Here is an 18,036-nt window from a genome sequence, read left to right on the forward strand (position 1 = left end):
ATTTTGGCCAAATGTCCCTTGTAAACTGGCCAATTAGTCTTAACTACAATTGATCTATTCTAGCACTATGGTGAAACCAAACTTTCAAATAAAAAGCTAAAATGCTAGTATGGTTTGCTGCATGCACAAACTCCCTCAGATAGTGAAACATATGTGAGACTGTATGATTAACCTGATAGCTATTTCTAAAACAGCAACTTGTGCCATTGTAGACCTATCTATCAATGTCTTAGTACTGCAGTAGGTTGCAGACTCAAAAAATAAAAATAAATAAATAAATAAATAAAATAAAATTCTGGGTTGATCTAAAAACAATTATGGACTAACCCAACTTTTGGGTTAAAAATGTAATGTAAAAATTTAACCCAGCAGTTGGATAAGTCCATATTTGACCCAGAGTTGGGTTGAAACAACACAGCATTTTTTAGAGTGATTGCAAACAGACCAAACAGGCTGACTGTAAAGAAATTAGTATTTGAGCTATGTGTAAACCCTCTATGCTGTGGGAATGATTTGTACTATTACTTGCCACGTAATCAGTAATCCAAGTAATCTATGCATTTTTTTTAATAGGTTATTCATATCATACTTTCTGTTGTGAATTAACTCTACAATATCCATGTTTCCACTTACAAAACCCAGAACCAAATAACCTGGATAAAATGTAAAAAAACAATATATAATTGTACAATATAATTTGGAAATTGTGAGGTTAAAGTCACATTTACAAGAAACTGTGAGTAATGTGAGATAAAAAGACATAGTTAACAGAAATAAAGTCATAACTGTAAGATAGAGGTGCAATTTTAAAAGTGAGACATCAGAATTCTAAACCTGTAAATATTTAGTTCTACATTTTGAGGTTCTAGGGTTCTAAGCAGTGGAAACATAGCCAGAGTACCGGTGTGAGACATTTGAGGGAACTAATTTATCACTATATTTTCTAGGTTGTAAATCTTGTACCCCAGATGTTCAATGATCAAATTATTATGTTCTATAACCATGTTTAAGGCTTGAATTGAGCTGAAAGAGAATCCCTCTCTCATGAACTTTGTTGTATTTGCATTGTATTGCTCAGAAATATTTCATGACAAATGCTTAGTGCATAAGGCAAATCTTGCAGGGACGAATGCCCACAAACCAGAACCTTACCAAAAATCTGTTCTAGGTGTAAGCTCACTGTGAATAAACAGAGTGCTGGTGCTACAAGACCATGTTGATGATCAACACAATATCCACCTGAACATATTCAACATCCAACATGTCTCAGTGGCACAGTATGGCTGTATTAGCATTTCACCAATCCCCACGCTATCGGAAAATTCCACCCTTGCCTATCGTGATTGGCCAGGATGCATGGACCAATAATGTTTCAGATTACCCTGTAGAACATTAAACTGAGCATTAGCGCGAAAGACTGCATAGTGCCCTCAAGTCCACTAGAAGGTAAAGAAGCTATGTAGTAAATGGGTGCTAACTTATATATGTACTGTATATAGTTATGGAACCTCTTGTACAATCTACTACTAAGAATTTCTAATTATTCTCATGGATTATATACCGAACTACAGATTATGATATTGTATGCATTTTTTTCTCTATTATTAATCACTCTAAGGAAACAATTAGAGCACTTATTAACACTAATTGATAACTTAGAGCAGAAATATCTGATACAAAAATATATCAACATACTTTTAATTGTGCAGTCTTATCAGTTAATAGTGGCTGGCGATCAATAATAACTTAAATATATATATGCCACCTAGACGTCATGACACTTTTCCACCTTTTCCAATTTGTCAAAGGCAAAGCAAACTCTATTTTCCAGTCTCAAAAAAAAAAAAAATAAATAAATAATAATAACCTGCTCCTGTTCCCTTGAATACATTAAGAGAAAGTTGGCTAATGGTGCAGTTGGCATTTTCAACTTATCACTACACTTGTCTACAACACTGCACTAGTAGAGGTGGACCGATATTGTAGCTTAAAAGGTCTGATCTACATTATAAATGCACATCTTAACGCTATAGATTAAATGTGTATACCTAACTACTCTGCTTTTGAACCTTCATTGGCAAAGCATTGCAGCATCTTGAATGCCTACTGAGAGTTGGAACTGGCCAAGGCACCCCATAACACTCATAATAGTTAGGGTTTCTCAAGAAAAGCACTCTAGCCTTTATCCTCTTTTAGTGCAGATTTGCTCTTAACTTAATTGCTACACTGTGCATGCAACTGTGCATGTCTTGCTTTGCACTGAGAGTACTGGCTCCCTTGCACAGGTGTTATGGTCGTGCTCACAATATCAAATATAATAAGAGGAAATCCTTTGAACTTGCTTCTATGGTCATCTGCTGACAAATAACAAGTACCTTTAGGTACAGCCTCCTATACCTTTGGATTTCCCTGACTCCTTTGTTTCTCCATGGAATGAGTGATCTGTTGGTGATTTGGTGGCTGGTCCACACTTTCCCGAGTGTTGAGAGGTCTGGTGTGGGGGGTCGAGAGCCAAGGGACTCTGCTGAGGTCTGAGGCCTGCTCAGAAGATCCTCCTCAGGGAACTCAAGCAAATCCAGGGCTCTCGTGTTCTCAAACCACCACCGGGAGCTTTCTCTTCACTTTTAAATGTCCCCTTGCTCAGTTATTCAGCAATTCAGTTCTCATCCACATCTTCAAGAGCTGATAAAACATTGCTGTGAAAAGCATTTGTTGGGATGCTTCTCCTCAACTGAGCTACTCTGAGCAGTGAGACATCTAGATACTATCAGAAATGAGCTATGAATGAACGTGGATGGCAGATGAACTGATAAATGAAATTGAGCGGTCACCTGGAGATAGAGAAAGATCTGGTAACCTCAATGTCAATGAAGCTGAGGTAAATCATAATGAGGCGAAGCCCAAAATAAATGTTAGTCAGAGGTTCATGGTAAAAAGAGAAATGGATTATAGGCCTTTTTGGTTGTCACTTCAGTTCATGGCTTTTATCGTACATGTCATTTTGCCCCGAAAAGACTCAGAAGCATTTTTTTTATCTCCTGATTTTGCTGATGTCATTCATCTTTGAGATTCAATCCCAAGATGCAAAACGTCAGAGCTGTGGGTGGGTCTGCAGTGCTTAAAGTGAAAGGTCAAAGATCAAGGGTCATTCGGCCCTCTTTCACTGATTGATGAACTGAGGACACATCCTTCAGGTTTCAAACAGGCACATTTTAGAGAAACTAAAAACATCAGCATATATCATTCTCAGGATGGATCACAACAATGACTGAATATGTACAATATCAGGTCACACTATGGTTCGAGTGGTTGACTTAAACGTAAAACAGATAAAAACATGGTCACATCCCCTGTTGAATACACACTAATCTTTTCTCTCCTTATTTTGTAAATTTTCACATAATTGGACTAACTTCAAATCCAAGTTCTAAAGAAACATTACAGCTCACTAAGGGTTTCCCTCCATTCCAAAAAACACAAAGCTCTACAAGATGTTCATGAATACTGTATCAATAGAACAGATGGAATGCACTAGGAACAAGAGTAAAGAAAGAACAACAATACTACCTGACCATGTCAATAAGGCTACTGAATGAATGAATGCACTCTTTTTTGTTTTTTTCTTAGTTTTCTTAAATTCCCAATGAATGAAGCATACCAGTGGTTTAATGTCTACTAATGAACTGCCTCTAGAACATGTTTAGGTGATACCCTCCAAAAAATAGAATTAAACCCTTAGCCCAAAACTGAAAGAAAGGAGAATCTGCAAAACAGTGAAGAGAGAAAATGAAACATACTGACTCTGGGCAGGATGCATTGGTTAAAACTCAAGATGGTCGTCCAGTGTAAACCATTGACCAGAGCTGAGAGGTCCGATATAGAGCACGCTTTAATCAAAACCAAAGAATGACACATAATTCCAAAAGAGGCTGCTGTACAGTGTAGAAACGGACATTTCCGTCAGTCTCTTCCATGTGGATGGAGAAAGCAGTGGATGGGGTCTGGGGGCCGCTCGGATGATGCCCCGAAATGCACAAGCCACTTCTGATTTCATGAGCTGCAGTTGGGACAGGTTGATTACAGTATCGATAAAAAGCCAATGAGACGTTCTTTTTCTCTTGCGATCTTTTCTTTTGGAAAAAATATCATGCAGTCTTTAGTTCCATACCCTCGAACAGGGGACTAATGTATGTTACTCGTTGTTTGTTTCAGAAGGAAAAGAATTCAAATACTTGAAAGGTTTCTTTTGTATTATTCTTAAACATTCAAGTTATTCTATATAATACGTATCTCTTTTTTAATGGTTTTTTTTACAGCAGAAAAGTCCTTTAGTTTTACACACGCATGTGTATATAGAAATAGAATATATAGAAATATGCATATACATATGTATCAACTTCATATATGTGTACACATATTTTCCAATTGTATCAAAGCCAATTCAATGTGCTCTCAAAATATGGCCCATGTTTCCTAGGGGAACACGTATCAATTCACGTAATACAACCAATAGATAAGGTTGAAGAATCCAAAAGTGATAGGAAAAATGACCCGGGACCACTTGTCAATGGTGCTAACATCCGCCAAGTTGGGGATTTTGAGCTTCAGCTTGGACGAGCGCCTTCTTAGCCGGCAGTTGGCACGACTGCGCATGGCACTGCGGTCCAATGAGTGGTGGCTGAACCCGTCCCGCGAAGCCATGGGCTTGCGAAACTGCACTCCGGAGCTGTCAAAGGACATGACGGAGTTCCGTGAGTCACTGACGCTGCTGCCAACGTCGGACGGCATCACCTCATTGTTCATCTCCAAAGTGGTGAGAAGAATGTTTCCGTAAGCGTCCACCTTAAAACAACAAAAGAGAGAAGGCTGGTCATGAGCGGCCATAGGAAAGCGACGGTCCTAAACTGTCTCAAACAGGGTTCAACCTTTCATGCGAATGCAACGATGATGTGATGTCACAGTTATAACAAACTTTACTTGGGAAGATAAAACTTTACAAGAATCGTTCAGGTATGCATTTCCAAAAACCATAGTTGCTAACCTGTTAGCAACTTAGTTGGTTGGCAATGGGAAATTGCATTGCAACCAACAAAGTTGCTAACTTAGTTAGCAACTATGGCTTTGGGAAACGCACCCCAGAATGAGATGGCCACCACACACACTCACAGTAGTTAATGAAAATATTTCATCAACGAGTCTACATTTCAACTGATATGATTTCTAAATGCATGTACCCCAACTTTTCTTTGTTCCTCGAGATACAGATTTCTTCGTTGTGTATATGACCTGAGGGTGTTGCTTTGAAACGGCGCTGAAATGGAGTCCTTGCAATGTGAAAGAAAAAATGAAGAGAACATTAAAACGCCCGTATTAACTGACAATCAAGCAACAATTTTCAAAGAATACAAAAGTGCATACATGTGAGGGTGAATAAGAAAGAGCTTGCATAAAAGACACAGACACAAATGCTTTAATTCAGTCAAGCTCTCATTAGTCTGGTTTAGTCACTAAGCTTAGTTGTTGTAAGTATGAAAATGGCTGACATATTTTGAGAAGGGTAAAATGAATCGGTCTATCTCTACGGTACTCGAATTGAAAGAGAAGCCTGTGGCAATAAAGCAGACTAAATATAAAGCTGACAATGTAATATGTAATTTTCTGAGTGAGAGGAACTTCTTTTAATAATGAAATGCAGCTTCAATCAAATGAAATACGTCACTGATTAAGTAAAGTGATGGTTAAAGGGCTACTGAATGTTCGTTTTTAGCGGTGATGTGATTCATTCAGGCGATAGTTATTTTGATGAGTGAAGTTGTTCTGCTTACAAACTAAGTTCGTATGGATTAGTTTAGACATGCATGAATATTGTCAACGCTTATTAAATTAATTTAAATTAGCTTTTAATAAGCACAGAAATGAACTCTGCAACCGTTATTAATGGTTTACAAGAGACTTTGCGTACCTGTTCCCTCAGACGCTTCTCTTCATAGCGGGGACGCTCGTTGTTGGCTTTGTTTAGCCTTTCGTTGATCTTTTTCTGCTGCTGGGGTCCCCTTCCAAAGAACACATAGTTTACAAAGGCATATTCGAGCAGGGCCAGGAAAACAAAGACGAAGCAGCCCATGAGGTAGACATCGATGGCTTTCACATAGGGGATCTTTGGGAGGGTCTCCCGCAGGTGGGTGTTGATGGTTGTCATTGTGAGCACCGTAGTTACACCTGCAAGAAAGCCACATGAATGAACCATGTCTTGTTCACACGACTTGTGTCAGGGCATTCATGGACCACTTAACAGGGATGTCATGTCCCTACTTTATGCCCAAGGTGCAATAAAATATACCCAAAGAAAAGAAAAAAGTTAAATAAGACTGAACTGAACTAACTCTTTTTTGGGTAACAACTATGTACTTACATCAAAACATACTTATTGTGATCATATGGAATTGCAAACACTATTTCTGCTATTGAGGTGGGATACAGGTAAGGTTAGGGACAGGTTTGGTGGTATGGGTAGGTTTCATGCTTGGTTAAGGTGTAAGGGATGTGTCAACAGTTTTTTATTTTTTAAACAAACTAAAGATGTAACAATTTCAGTGCTAAAAAAGAGCAACATTCTGGAAATATACTAAAACATACATTGTTTCACAAAGCTTTATGTCCTGGAATGCTTTGGGCTGGTTTGCACAGCACTGTACTTGTGTAAAAAAAAAAAAAAATATATATATATATATAATAAAAAAACAATTATCAAGCTAAGCTAAGCAATTGTCACTGAGATGAATACAGTAGGAATGCTAAGGAGCTATTTTAGACATACTTGATCAACATAAACATTGAATTAGTCTTATTTTAATTTTGTACCTACATCACCCACATAATTATACATAATGCAAATCTTCCAGTGGCAGATGGAGTCAAAGTTGAAACCACTTGAAACCACTAGTTTATTGCATTGAGAAGCACTCATGTAGGTCATGTGAAAAGGCTTCAAATACTTAAATTGACAAAACGTAAAGAATGTAAGAGTATCTGAACACTCAAAATGATTGATATTGTTTTATACAGGGGGAAAAATCACTTCCTGTTGAACAAAATGTTAAAGGTTACCCAGGGCCACACGAGCAGCAGAAGCATCGTAGTTAATCCAGAAGGAGACCCAGGACAAGATTGTGATCAGGATGGAGGGCATGTAAGTTTGCAGGATAAAGTAGCCTATGTTTCTCTTGATGCGGAAACTCAACGACAGCCGAGGGTATGAACCTGGGGAGACACAAACACATAGCAGAAGCCAAAAAAAGAGAGATGTCAACATGTAAGTGGAAGCACAAAAGAGCAAGCACAGGAAAAACAGATCTACAATTTGCAATTGTCAAAGTCTGCACTTTGACAACGGATAGTCATTTTCCCATTTGTTCAGATGGAGTATTTAATTTCCCCAAAGCACTGGATTCCTTCCCAGGGACTAGTTCCATTCCAATTAAACGTGGCAGAAAGTCGCAAACATGGCAGATTTTTCTGAAACCCCCTTCTCAGCAGGCAGCGTCTATGTCCCTCTGAGAATTGTCACAAAAGCCTGCAGTGCCTTTTATTTATTTATTTTTTTTTCAATTTAGCTCTTTAATACAGGGAATTCGAGAGAAAAAATACGATTATGTAACTGAAGAGCATGTCCCGTTTATGTGTAAAATCTGGTGTGCGGTTTAAAACAACTGTAAACAGCATGTCTCAAGAAGCCTTTCCAAGATTGTCCTCCAAATGCCTGCTTTAAAATGATGCCGCTAAATTTAAGGTGTTGTATGAATAATTGACTCATTCGATGTACTGATTATTCAAATTGCTATGGCTATTTATTAACGTTAAAGGATTGTTACCGTTAATTCCCTGTGGTTCCAGTCTCCCTGCACTTGGGCTGAAGTGAAAACATTTTGGATAAGGATGCAATAGAACAAATTCCATTGGAAGCTTAGCAGCAATGTTATCCAAGAGAAAGGGAATAACTTGATCAGGCTGTAATTTAAATATCATTTGAAAATGAACAGTACCTGATGCCTAAGCTTGCATAAAAATGATTAATCAACTGCAGCAGTTTTTTTATTATTATTATTATTAGTCACTCTTGTTGGACACTTGCCCATAAATTTAATAGTATATACATATGAGTAAGAACACTTTAGACGAGCAATGCCAAGGGCAATGGTTAAGTTCACACCCACACACACACACACACACACTGAAAACACAAACTGATCCGTTGAATGCAATGTAAGCTGCATACCTGTAGTAAACCTCACTTCTCTGGACACAAGACGTAGCTCCACAATGGAGAACTGAGGCAATTCCAGTTTGTCCACACCTGTCACGGCGTTGTCCCCTCCTTGCCAGAAGAATACAATATCATCTGTGGTATACCCATCTGCAGAGATTGTAGACAGAACAATAAATGTTTAATAATGTATGTGTCTTATACAACCATAGCACTAGACAATGACAGTTTTACATCTAGCAAACAGATTTCAGTGATGATTTCTAAAATGAAAAATGAACTACATGGCACAAACTACCGGAAGGCACAGAACAAATTAATTTATTTCCTTCATCAATGGTGACAAAAATGTGATTTGTGTTTTAGTGAGGTGTAAATTGGCCTGCATTATGTGTCGTTATCAGCACTGATAATTGCACAAATAAATGGTTCTGCTGTGTGCCATCTAGTTGTTCGCTCTGTTCAGTTTCATCACACATTTTCGAGTGTTTAATGTGCTTTCTGTATGACAAGCTGTGTCACAATGAGAAGGAGAAAATGGCAAGAGGTATGCAAATGAAGTGTTTTGAAATAAAAACAAAATACTGTAAAATAAATATTAATAATATTTCTCTGTATCTGCTTTTCCAACCATTAATATATACTATAATGCTGCAGCTTGGTGTGACTCAGTGAAAAGAATACAAATTGAGAAAAAAGTTTGTAAAACAGCTTTACCCAAATTATGTAATTCAGACTGAAATTTATATGTGCAAAATTTAGGCATTGAATGAACCAATTCGCATTAGAATGGCTTTATGAATGGTATACACAATGAGTCAGACAAAATTTAATGGTTTTGTGAATAATTTACACAAAAATAGGTCATTTATGTGAGAATGGTGTTTTGAAAAATGTATGTAACAAATGAGACGTAAGAAAAAAATTAATGATGGGTTTACGCAACTAATGCAACAATTTACATAAGAACGTTTTTACAAGCATTTTTTACATTAATGAACCCTTTCTGCACTGACTGTGATTTATCAGTGGTTTACAAAGAAACATTTTCTGGTGTTTCATGCATTTATTGGAATAGCAAACATTAGTTTCAAAAGTAAGGAAATGTTGATGCTACCAAATCTGAAAAATCTCATGCCTCAGCAGGCAGTAACATCTGACCCATTGATCTGCTGTAAGCATAAAACAAAGTGCATGGTGTAATCATTCGAAACACAAATCTAGCTATTTGACTGGGCTTCTCTGATGTACCCGTGATAGACAGGGCACACCATTCTGGTACGACTGACTGATCGATAGAGCAGGGCATCTCATTGATAAACCTGCAAACACATTCAATCTTACCTACGTCTGTCAATTGTGCCATGAGCCCTCAGTGTCAAACCCCTACAAGAACATTTATCACTCCTGACACCCAAAGACAGAGCGGGCAGGACTGCAGATATGGGTGATTGCTCTAAATGGGCTTAATGATTACGTTTGCTTACATTAGGTATCTGTGGAGTGGGACAGAGATAAGAAGTAAAAGTGAAATTGATGAGCTGGATGAGTTCAAACTGCTGTTGTGCACGGTCACGGTTTCTTCAAGGTGATGTGGTTAGATCCTGAGTCAGACTTGGCGTTTGTGCAGTGTAGGTTGTGAAGATGACTGATGGAAATTAGATTAGACGTCAGTGATGGGGATTCTGATTCATTTCCTCATATTTGTTCTTTTGAATGATCTAATTCAAACAAAAAATCTGTCCTTTGACATCATTGCATGGCATCTGATTTCCTAGTTTGGCATATTATGCCCTCAAAAACATTCTCAACAGATACTGAAGCTCACTGGACATGATGACGACTAAGTCTTTTCACAGCTAGACAGTTCCAGTTTGTAGAAACTTGCATAATTATTTGTTTCATTCGTTGTCTATTTGCTTGAGATGTAATTTTTTAGTACTTAATTTTTGGAATTTGATTACATAATCCAGATTACATGTAATCAGTTACTACATAACACTGGGTAGGAGATGCTATTATCTTCTGAAAGAGTCAAAGAAGAAGCAGAAACAAGCACTCGCATATGTCGCATTATGTTCTCTACGGATTCAGTGTGCTAGTATTACATCTCAAACATATCCAGTATGTGTATGTGCATTCACATTTCCTTTCACTTACAACTCTCAATCTCCAGGGTACAGTTCTGTTCATCGAGGGGGTACCGTCTCAGGTCCATCATGCACGCTGCTGTGGTGGTTATTCTGGAAAGAATAGAAAGAATAGAAAAGGACAGCAAGAAAAACAAGGAATGGATAGAAAGAGAGAGAGAGAGAGAGAGAGAGAGAGACAGAGAACGAGAGACACTGTTACCTTGGTAACCTTTAGGAAATCATAGCTTAGCCTTGATTCATCATGTGAATATCTGAGTCATGAGTAATGCTTGAAATCTATTCTCTTATTCTAAGAAAAAAAAATAGGAAAATGAAATTATTGGTAAGCAAATGGTGCTTGAAGAATCTGTGTATCATTCATTCTTTTTTTCATTTAATATTGAAAGTAAAAAAATAAAAATTAAAACGTCTCCTTTGTCAAATGTCACTTCGGCTTAAATTTTCACTTTTTGTTTAGGGGTAGAAAAAAATGAATAAACATTTCTACATGCGGATGGGAATTAAACGCCCCTTTTTGCTGATTGGTCAGCTAAAGATCAAACAGCGCAGTCATCAGTTTTTCCGCAGTTTCACCAAAGAGTAAAGAAGACCTTAGGTTTCATGCGGCAAAATAATTGTCCTCCGCTGCTGCAGTTGTACGGGTTGCACTTTATTTTACAGTACGTGTACTAACATGTACTTATAGTGTACTTACAGTGTATTTATCTAAGAAAGTTCTGGTAATACAAGGTAACTACATGGGGTAGGGTTATGTTTAGGGGTAGGTTCAGGGTTAGTACCTAGTTATTACATAGTTATTGTAATTACTATAATAAGTACATAGTATGTACATGAGGAACAGGACTGTAAAATAAAGTGCTACCGTTGTACGGATTCTTAAAGCATTTATTGCAACTACATTTCATCTTTTTTCATCAAACAAACAGACTAATGAATAGCTAACATAATAGCTAGCATAATGACATGATAAAAGAATAATATATGCACGATGTTATTCATCTTATTCTAAAATGTAAACTGTTAGAATATTCCTCTTGGTTCATAAGAAATTTGTAATTACTATTATTGTAGTAAATATAAGCTTTGTGAAAATACAAATACAAAGATTAGTAATAGTTACAGTTACTGTGTTTATCACTGTGCAACATCTACTGAAGAGAGGCTAATTACTAACCTTAGTTTACATGGCATTTATAGGGAAATACTCCATTTAGCAGATGGAGGCCAAATGTGAATGTAAAATATTTATGACAAGTAATGTGTTCATCTCTCCTTTATGCAACATACTGTATACATTTAGAAAAATAGTTTAATAATAATGGACACTTTCGAATTAAAATATCCAGTGACTGGCGCTAAAATGCATCCAGTCTTATGTGCAAAAGGTGAACTTGAATCTGGAAATGCTTTATCATGTTGGTTGTACTGCATATTGCCACAGTTTGTAAATGAGATATCCAGTGAGCGGTGCTAAAATGTTAAAGTTCTCTTGAGTGTATAAATAATGTATCACCTACACTGAACTCAGTTGAGCTCCACTCAGTGAGGTCATAAGCAGCATTATGAAACAGATTTATCAGAAGATCACTTAGCTTCTTTTCAATTAATTGGCCAAACAATTTTCAAAATGGTTCATTAAACTGGTCTGATTAAAAATCTGTTTATTATTTTAAGTGCATGCAAATCAATGCTTAATTTGAGTAATATTCCTCTCCACTGTCATAGCTTTCAATTCACAAAATTTCATGTGCATATTTAAAGTTGACACATTGTAATCAATCATGACACATAACAAGGACACTGACATCTAACCTGGCATGACATAAGAGTATGGTCAGCAAATTATGAAAATGTACTATTTAAGGTGTATTATTCTTTATTTTTCCATAACTTCACCTGTTAGCTATAATGTTGCAACCGGAAAATTGTTATTATATTATATTATATTATATTATATTATATTATATTATATTATATTATATTATATTATATTATATTATATTATATTATATTAATTATATTATATTATATTATATTATATTATATTATATTATATTATATTATATTATATTATATTATCCTGCTTAATCTGTCTACACAAAAAACACTGAGAACTGAGTACACTAAATTCAGAGCACATCGTCAACAAAAATGCAAGAACTGGCCAGATTTTAACAGCTATGCAGAACATTTTGACAGTGTTTCAAAACATAGAGCTCATTTTTCAACACTTTGCACAGAGACTACTGGGTGCCTTGAGACAAAACGCAAGTTAGTTAGCAGTCACTGCTCAGAAATGCATCTCTCAGCACCTCTCAGCATTTGAAGTAATCGTTCGCACAAAAATGGAACATCTGTCATTATTTAGTCATGTCCTTCCAAAATGTGTGTTATTTCTTCTGTTGATCACAAAACGAATGTGTTTTGCAGCTCCTTCTCATATAACAACCATGAGTGTCAAGGTTCATACAATAATGAGTGAATGTATGAATGAATGAATGATCGAAAGAACGAATGAACAACTACAACAACAATAATAATAATAATAAATTATTTTGGAGTTACAAGAAAATACAGATGTTCTACTTCAAAATTTCATGCATTCAGTGTGATACTAGCCACTTCTTTGTAATCATCTGTGAAATTTACTAGCTATTTTTGAGAATTGTTTCTGCATTTTTTTTCTTTTGTGCAGATGAGATGTGTATTGTATTTACACATCTCTTACTTATGTGTAATATTCTTAATTTTTCTCAGCGTTAAAAATCATTTTGGTGCAAATTTAAAAATGCATTTATATTCATTCCTCATATGCAGTATACCCATATCACGTTTAATCATTGCCATGAGAGTATTATTCTCCTCTGACCTCATTCCTCTAGTCTGACTTCATGCTGGGTTTGGGAATGATTGGATCCACGTACTCAGTGCTGACTCACAGTTCTCTCCGGGGAACTTCTAGCTGGTCAAATCTGATGCTGACAGACATGTGTATGTTAGTGAACAGCTCTAATGTATGGAGTATTGTGATGGACAATAACGATCATTCCAGACTGTAGTCCATAAAGTGACAATATTTTTCAGATCTTGAAACTATATTAAGGAAAATATAAAAAGGATAATTATAATTTACACAGGGAACACTGTGTAAAGAAACAAGTGCATTCCATGACAAAGACTTCATTAGTATTTTGCATATATATTTAAATAATTTGATTACATGCTTATCCATTTCATTGTATAGCGAGAGCCAGATGCTCTTCTTATTGGCTATGATTTGTGATAGATTTTTTCTAATTCACTATAATCTTGTCACATTGCATGTAGAAGTCTTTCCCCACAGCTCATATGTGAAGCTTTCCTTGTGTTAAGCCTCCAAAATAAATATAATAAGAGCGAAATCATGATGCCTCTACGCATTTTTGTGACAGCTGTCATTTTGCTGAAAGATGGAGACTGACTCATCTCCTCTATGATGTTGCGAGTAACAAATGACCTACTCTGTCTGTCACTTATATACAAGACAAATGGATAAAAAATCACACTGCGATAAGGAAGCAAAAATACTGCACTGTATATTTTAGAATAGATTGGTTTTCTAAATTTAATTGACAAAAAAGTAAATTTTGACCCCTGCCATTATGTAATCAAAATACACAAAGGTAACTGTATTCTGTTGTGAACATTTCAGTTAAATAGAATGATAGAATTTGAGCAGCAAACATACAGGAAAGGAATTCAAATAAAATGAAAATGATAACTGTAAATGTAGTTTCAAACATTTATTAAAAACACAAATATAAGTTCTTGCTTTTACTGCATAAAATGTGTGCCATTTAAAATAGTATTATTATTATTATTATAGATAATAATATAAAGATATAGCATATGATATTGAGGTAATCCAGAAGTAGTCATAGTGCATTACTTTAAATTCAGTAATATTTGCATTACATTACCCTAAAGCAAGTTATTAGTAATTGATACAGCAAACCATTTATAAAATAAAACTCTAATTTCTTGTAGTGTTATACAGTATATAACCTCGACAGACAATCACAGGAAACATGGCGACAGCAAACGGAGTATGGGTGTAACATAGTAATATAGATAACACTGCCGTCTGTGCATTTCACTGTGAGCGTCCTATAATTAACACGCAGGGTTGCATTTGTTTTTATCTTCAAAACCTTTCAAATCGCAACCTCTGTGTGTGGCTAAGGAGCAAACAACATCTGTAAAAGCACTTTATTTATATATAACATACTTTATGCAATAACAGCTGCTTGCTTGTGTTTTTCATCTGTTTTCATGTCACTTATATTTCATGCTTTCTTGGAAATGTGTTGTAAACAGTCAGTTACCTTAGATGCTCAGTGAAAACAATCTATAAAAAAAGCTTTTTCCTCCAAATCCCCATAAAGCACAAACCACCTCGTATTTACACGTCCTGTGCATCTGTGTGTCATATGGAGGATGCTTTGCATACGTACTGTAGCTGTACTAAAGCTGACTAAGGCACATTAATTTGAAATCTCTTTTTAGACACAGCAGGGCGTGATATGATAATTAAACATTAACAACAGTCCTGACTCATGAATAATTTACAGCCAGCAAAGACCCATCTTAAGACGTTATTAAGAGTGGACGTATCGATGCTGCAAACATCCAAGCTCTAGTTCCCCTTACATTTAAATTCTCTACAGTGGTGCAGGTTTGAGAGACCCTCAGGGGAAAAAAGCAACTGACCTATGGCCTTGCTGCGATTCCTCGATTCCACCTGTGCCAGAGCCTCTTGGAAGAGGAAACAGTTTGTCATCTTTCATTATTGATAGTTTGATTGAGTGGGGCACCCAGAGCGGTTCTGGGTTAATGCATAGCAGAGTGAGGAGGGAGAGTGGTTTGTTTGTATTCTTGTGCCTCTGTTTGTCCAAAGAAGGATGCCATTTGAGACAACAGTTCTTAGATGTTCCATCTTATGTGGAACCATTTAGAGTTGGGTTCTAATGGTTGACTGTTAGTTCTATATATTAAGTTGGTATAAGAATGTGACAAAATTTTACATGTCTAAACTGAATATGAGCAGCATGATATGAATCAAAAGCAAAGAGAACCCATTATAATCAGTATTGCTGTCTACACTGGATGTGGCACAGTGTGGCCTATATTGTTACCCTATATAATGACAGTTGAATAAGTGTTGAATTAGCAGGGCTCTGATACAACCAATGCTCATTGGAAATATGTTCTTGTGGCGATGCTTCTGCAATACTGATATTACGTTCAGGCACGTACTGTATTGCAGCATATTTTATTAGGTTGCTTCAGGTACATATAAATATCTGGCGAGTGTTGCTAAATGGTGTTGTGTTGGAAAATAACAAAGCCCCTACAAAAAACCTAACCCTTAACTACACAATAGTGTTAACGAAAGCAAAAGTAATATAAAAATGCATTCACTGAGGCAACCATGCTATTTTAACTTCCTTATACACTGGTTTGAGCTGTTTTGTCGAATTGTAGTTTCACTGGATAAGATCCATATTTTTTTGAGAATAAGAACCACCTCGATGTAGACGTTTGTCTAAAAGGAGACGAACAGTTCAAACAAAGAAGTTCGAATCAGAGTTGAACTCAAAAAAGGCAAATCATCATCATCTGATCACACTTTCCACCCAATATCATTAGCACCTTCATTTTCAACACGCTTTGTCAGTGCTGTGAACTATTAACAGATATCTTTCACACACCCCAAATAGAAGCTTTCCCACAGATAACCTGCCCTGTAACTGTGCTAGCAGGTGTGACATGAAGTTTTACAAATAATTAAAGTTAAACAATAAACTTTGATACTGATATGAACAATTAATTCAAGAATGATGTTGCATAAAATGGTTGCAGGCTAGATACAAACAGTAAGCTTTATAGTTTTATCAGTTTATTAAAATCATCTTAAAGTCTGTGTCAACCAGAAGTTGCAACCAAATTGTGACGTATTAGAATGTTGAATTAGGAAAACTAGAGGGAGGGTATGATTTTAGCACACATTCTCGATATCTCTAGCTCACTGCAGACTGACACTTGAGGACGTCAATCTGAAGGAAGGAATAGCATTTCTGAGGGAAAGCAAATTTTCTGATTTTGACTATGGTTACGAAGACAATAACTTTTTTTCTGTGGATTAATTGTGCACCACAAGACTAGTACTGTGCACTAACAAAGTTAATAGGGGCAGTTTGGATTTCGTGCAGACTTTAAGAAAGTGATGCAATGGCATTTACCTCAGTCCGTAAAGAACAGTGCCATCTGGATGGAGCCGAATCATTCGGTTCTTCACCGTCACACCATGCAGGAAAGACTTCTTGTCATTCAGGAAGTAGGTATCTGGGAGCCACAACTGATCAGCCACACGGTTGTCCAAGGTGAGGTTCAAAGCCATCTCAGCATAGGCCAACCGTTTGTCCCTCCAGCTTTGTTGGAAATACATGGTGATGGTATAGTCCTGCAAAGAGCATTGAGGTGTGATGCAAGTCTTTATTTTGTACAGTTATTTCCAATGGCACATAACTTCAGGTGGCAAAAGTAACACTTGGGGCCCTATTTTAACGATCTAAATGCAAAGTGTAAAGCGCACGGCGCAGGTGCACTCAGGGTGTGTCCAAATCGGGTCTAAATGGGTTGTCCCTATTCTCTTAATGAGTAATGGGTGTTTTTTGGCCGTAACGTGCAAGTAACCAATCAGAGTCTCATCTTCCATTCCATTTAAGAGCCAGTTACGATCGTGCCATGACGGATTTGCTATTTACACGGTGGAATTTGGCAAACGCAAAGACAGAACGCATCTCCGAGATGAAATGGAGATTGCCTAATTCTTATACATGCGATGACTATCCATTATGACATGTAGGCATTTATATATAATTTAATTAGCCTACAAAACAATCTTATGCACTGCAATCCTTTAATTTTTTATATTTGGCATGTTTGTGTGCTGCTGTGCGTCCCTTTGTTTAATAAGCAAGCGTGTACGCTCTTTAAATAACAAAGAAAAAACATTGCACCAGACTTTAGACCAGGTTTGAGTTGGTCTATTTTCAGCTCCTTAAAATAGCACTATATAATATATGCACCTTTTAATTCATAATCATCACCCTTTATCGAGTGTTATGTTTCAAATGAAAAACATTCTGTCTGGTTTGAAAGAAAATGCTGGAGGAAAAACTCATTATAGAGAATAAATAAGCAGCCAAATATAATGTTTTGATGGGATTAGGTCCATCTGAGCAGTGACTTTTGGATGTAGGGCAAACAGGATTGGCTAAGGACACTCTTAAGATCCACTGAGATGCTTTAACGATAACTGTGAACTGCATTTTAATGATAATACATTCTGTATAGGCACTAGCCTAATGTAATAAGCTTACATTTAATTGTGCTGAGTGATTTAAGGAAATGGTCAGCAAAGATGTACAGTAAAGTGCTTGATTCACTCAGTGAGGGCCTTGTTTACAAACTGTAGATTTTAGCCAATTTCATATTTTCTGTGCAATTGATGAATGGAAAACAAATAAACATCATAACCAAATACAACCTTTAAATCTTAGTTTACTGTAATTGCTT

General features: G+C 36.4%; 2 protein-coding genes across 2 annotated transcripts in view; one reads left to right on the forward strand and one right to left on the reverse strand.

Annotated features, from left to right (window-relative positions):
• Positions 1-18,036, forward strand: part of LOC132117501 (protein sprouty homolog 4-like) — a 217,603-nt gene that overhangs the window by 125,788 nt on the left and 73,779 nt on the right. The window lies entirely within an intron of this gene.
• Positions 4,333-18,036, reverse strand: part of gabrb4 (gamma-aminobutyric acid type A receptor subunit beta4) — a 40,833-nt gene continuing 27,129 nt past the window's right edge. The window contains exons 4-10 of the mRNA XM_059526824.1: positions 16,698-16,918; positions 10,424-10,506; positions 8,276-8,413; positions 7,108-7,260; positions 5,963-6,219; positions 5,235-5,324; positions 4,333-4,842 (exon numbers count right to left, since the gene is read on the reverse strand). Coding sequence (XP_059382807.1) covers positions 4,489-4,842; positions 5,235-5,324; positions 5,963-6,219; positions 7,108-7,260; positions 8,276-8,413; positions 10,424-10,506; positions 16,698-16,918 — 1,296 coding nt within the window. The 3' untranslated portion in view covers positions 4,333-4,488. The remainder of the gene's footprint in view (positions 4,843-5,234; positions 5,325-5,962; positions 6,220-7,107; positions 7,261-8,275; positions 8,414-10,423; positions 10,507-16,697; positions 16,919-18,036) is intronic.

This window comes from Carassius carassius, chromosome 36, assembly GCF_963082965.1.
Source record: "Carassius carassius chromosome 36, fCarCar2.1, whole genome shotgun sequence".
NCBI classification, from domain to species: domain Eukaryota; kingdom Metazoa; phylum Chordata; class Actinopteri; order Cypriniformes; family Cyprinidae; genus Carassius; species Carassius carassius.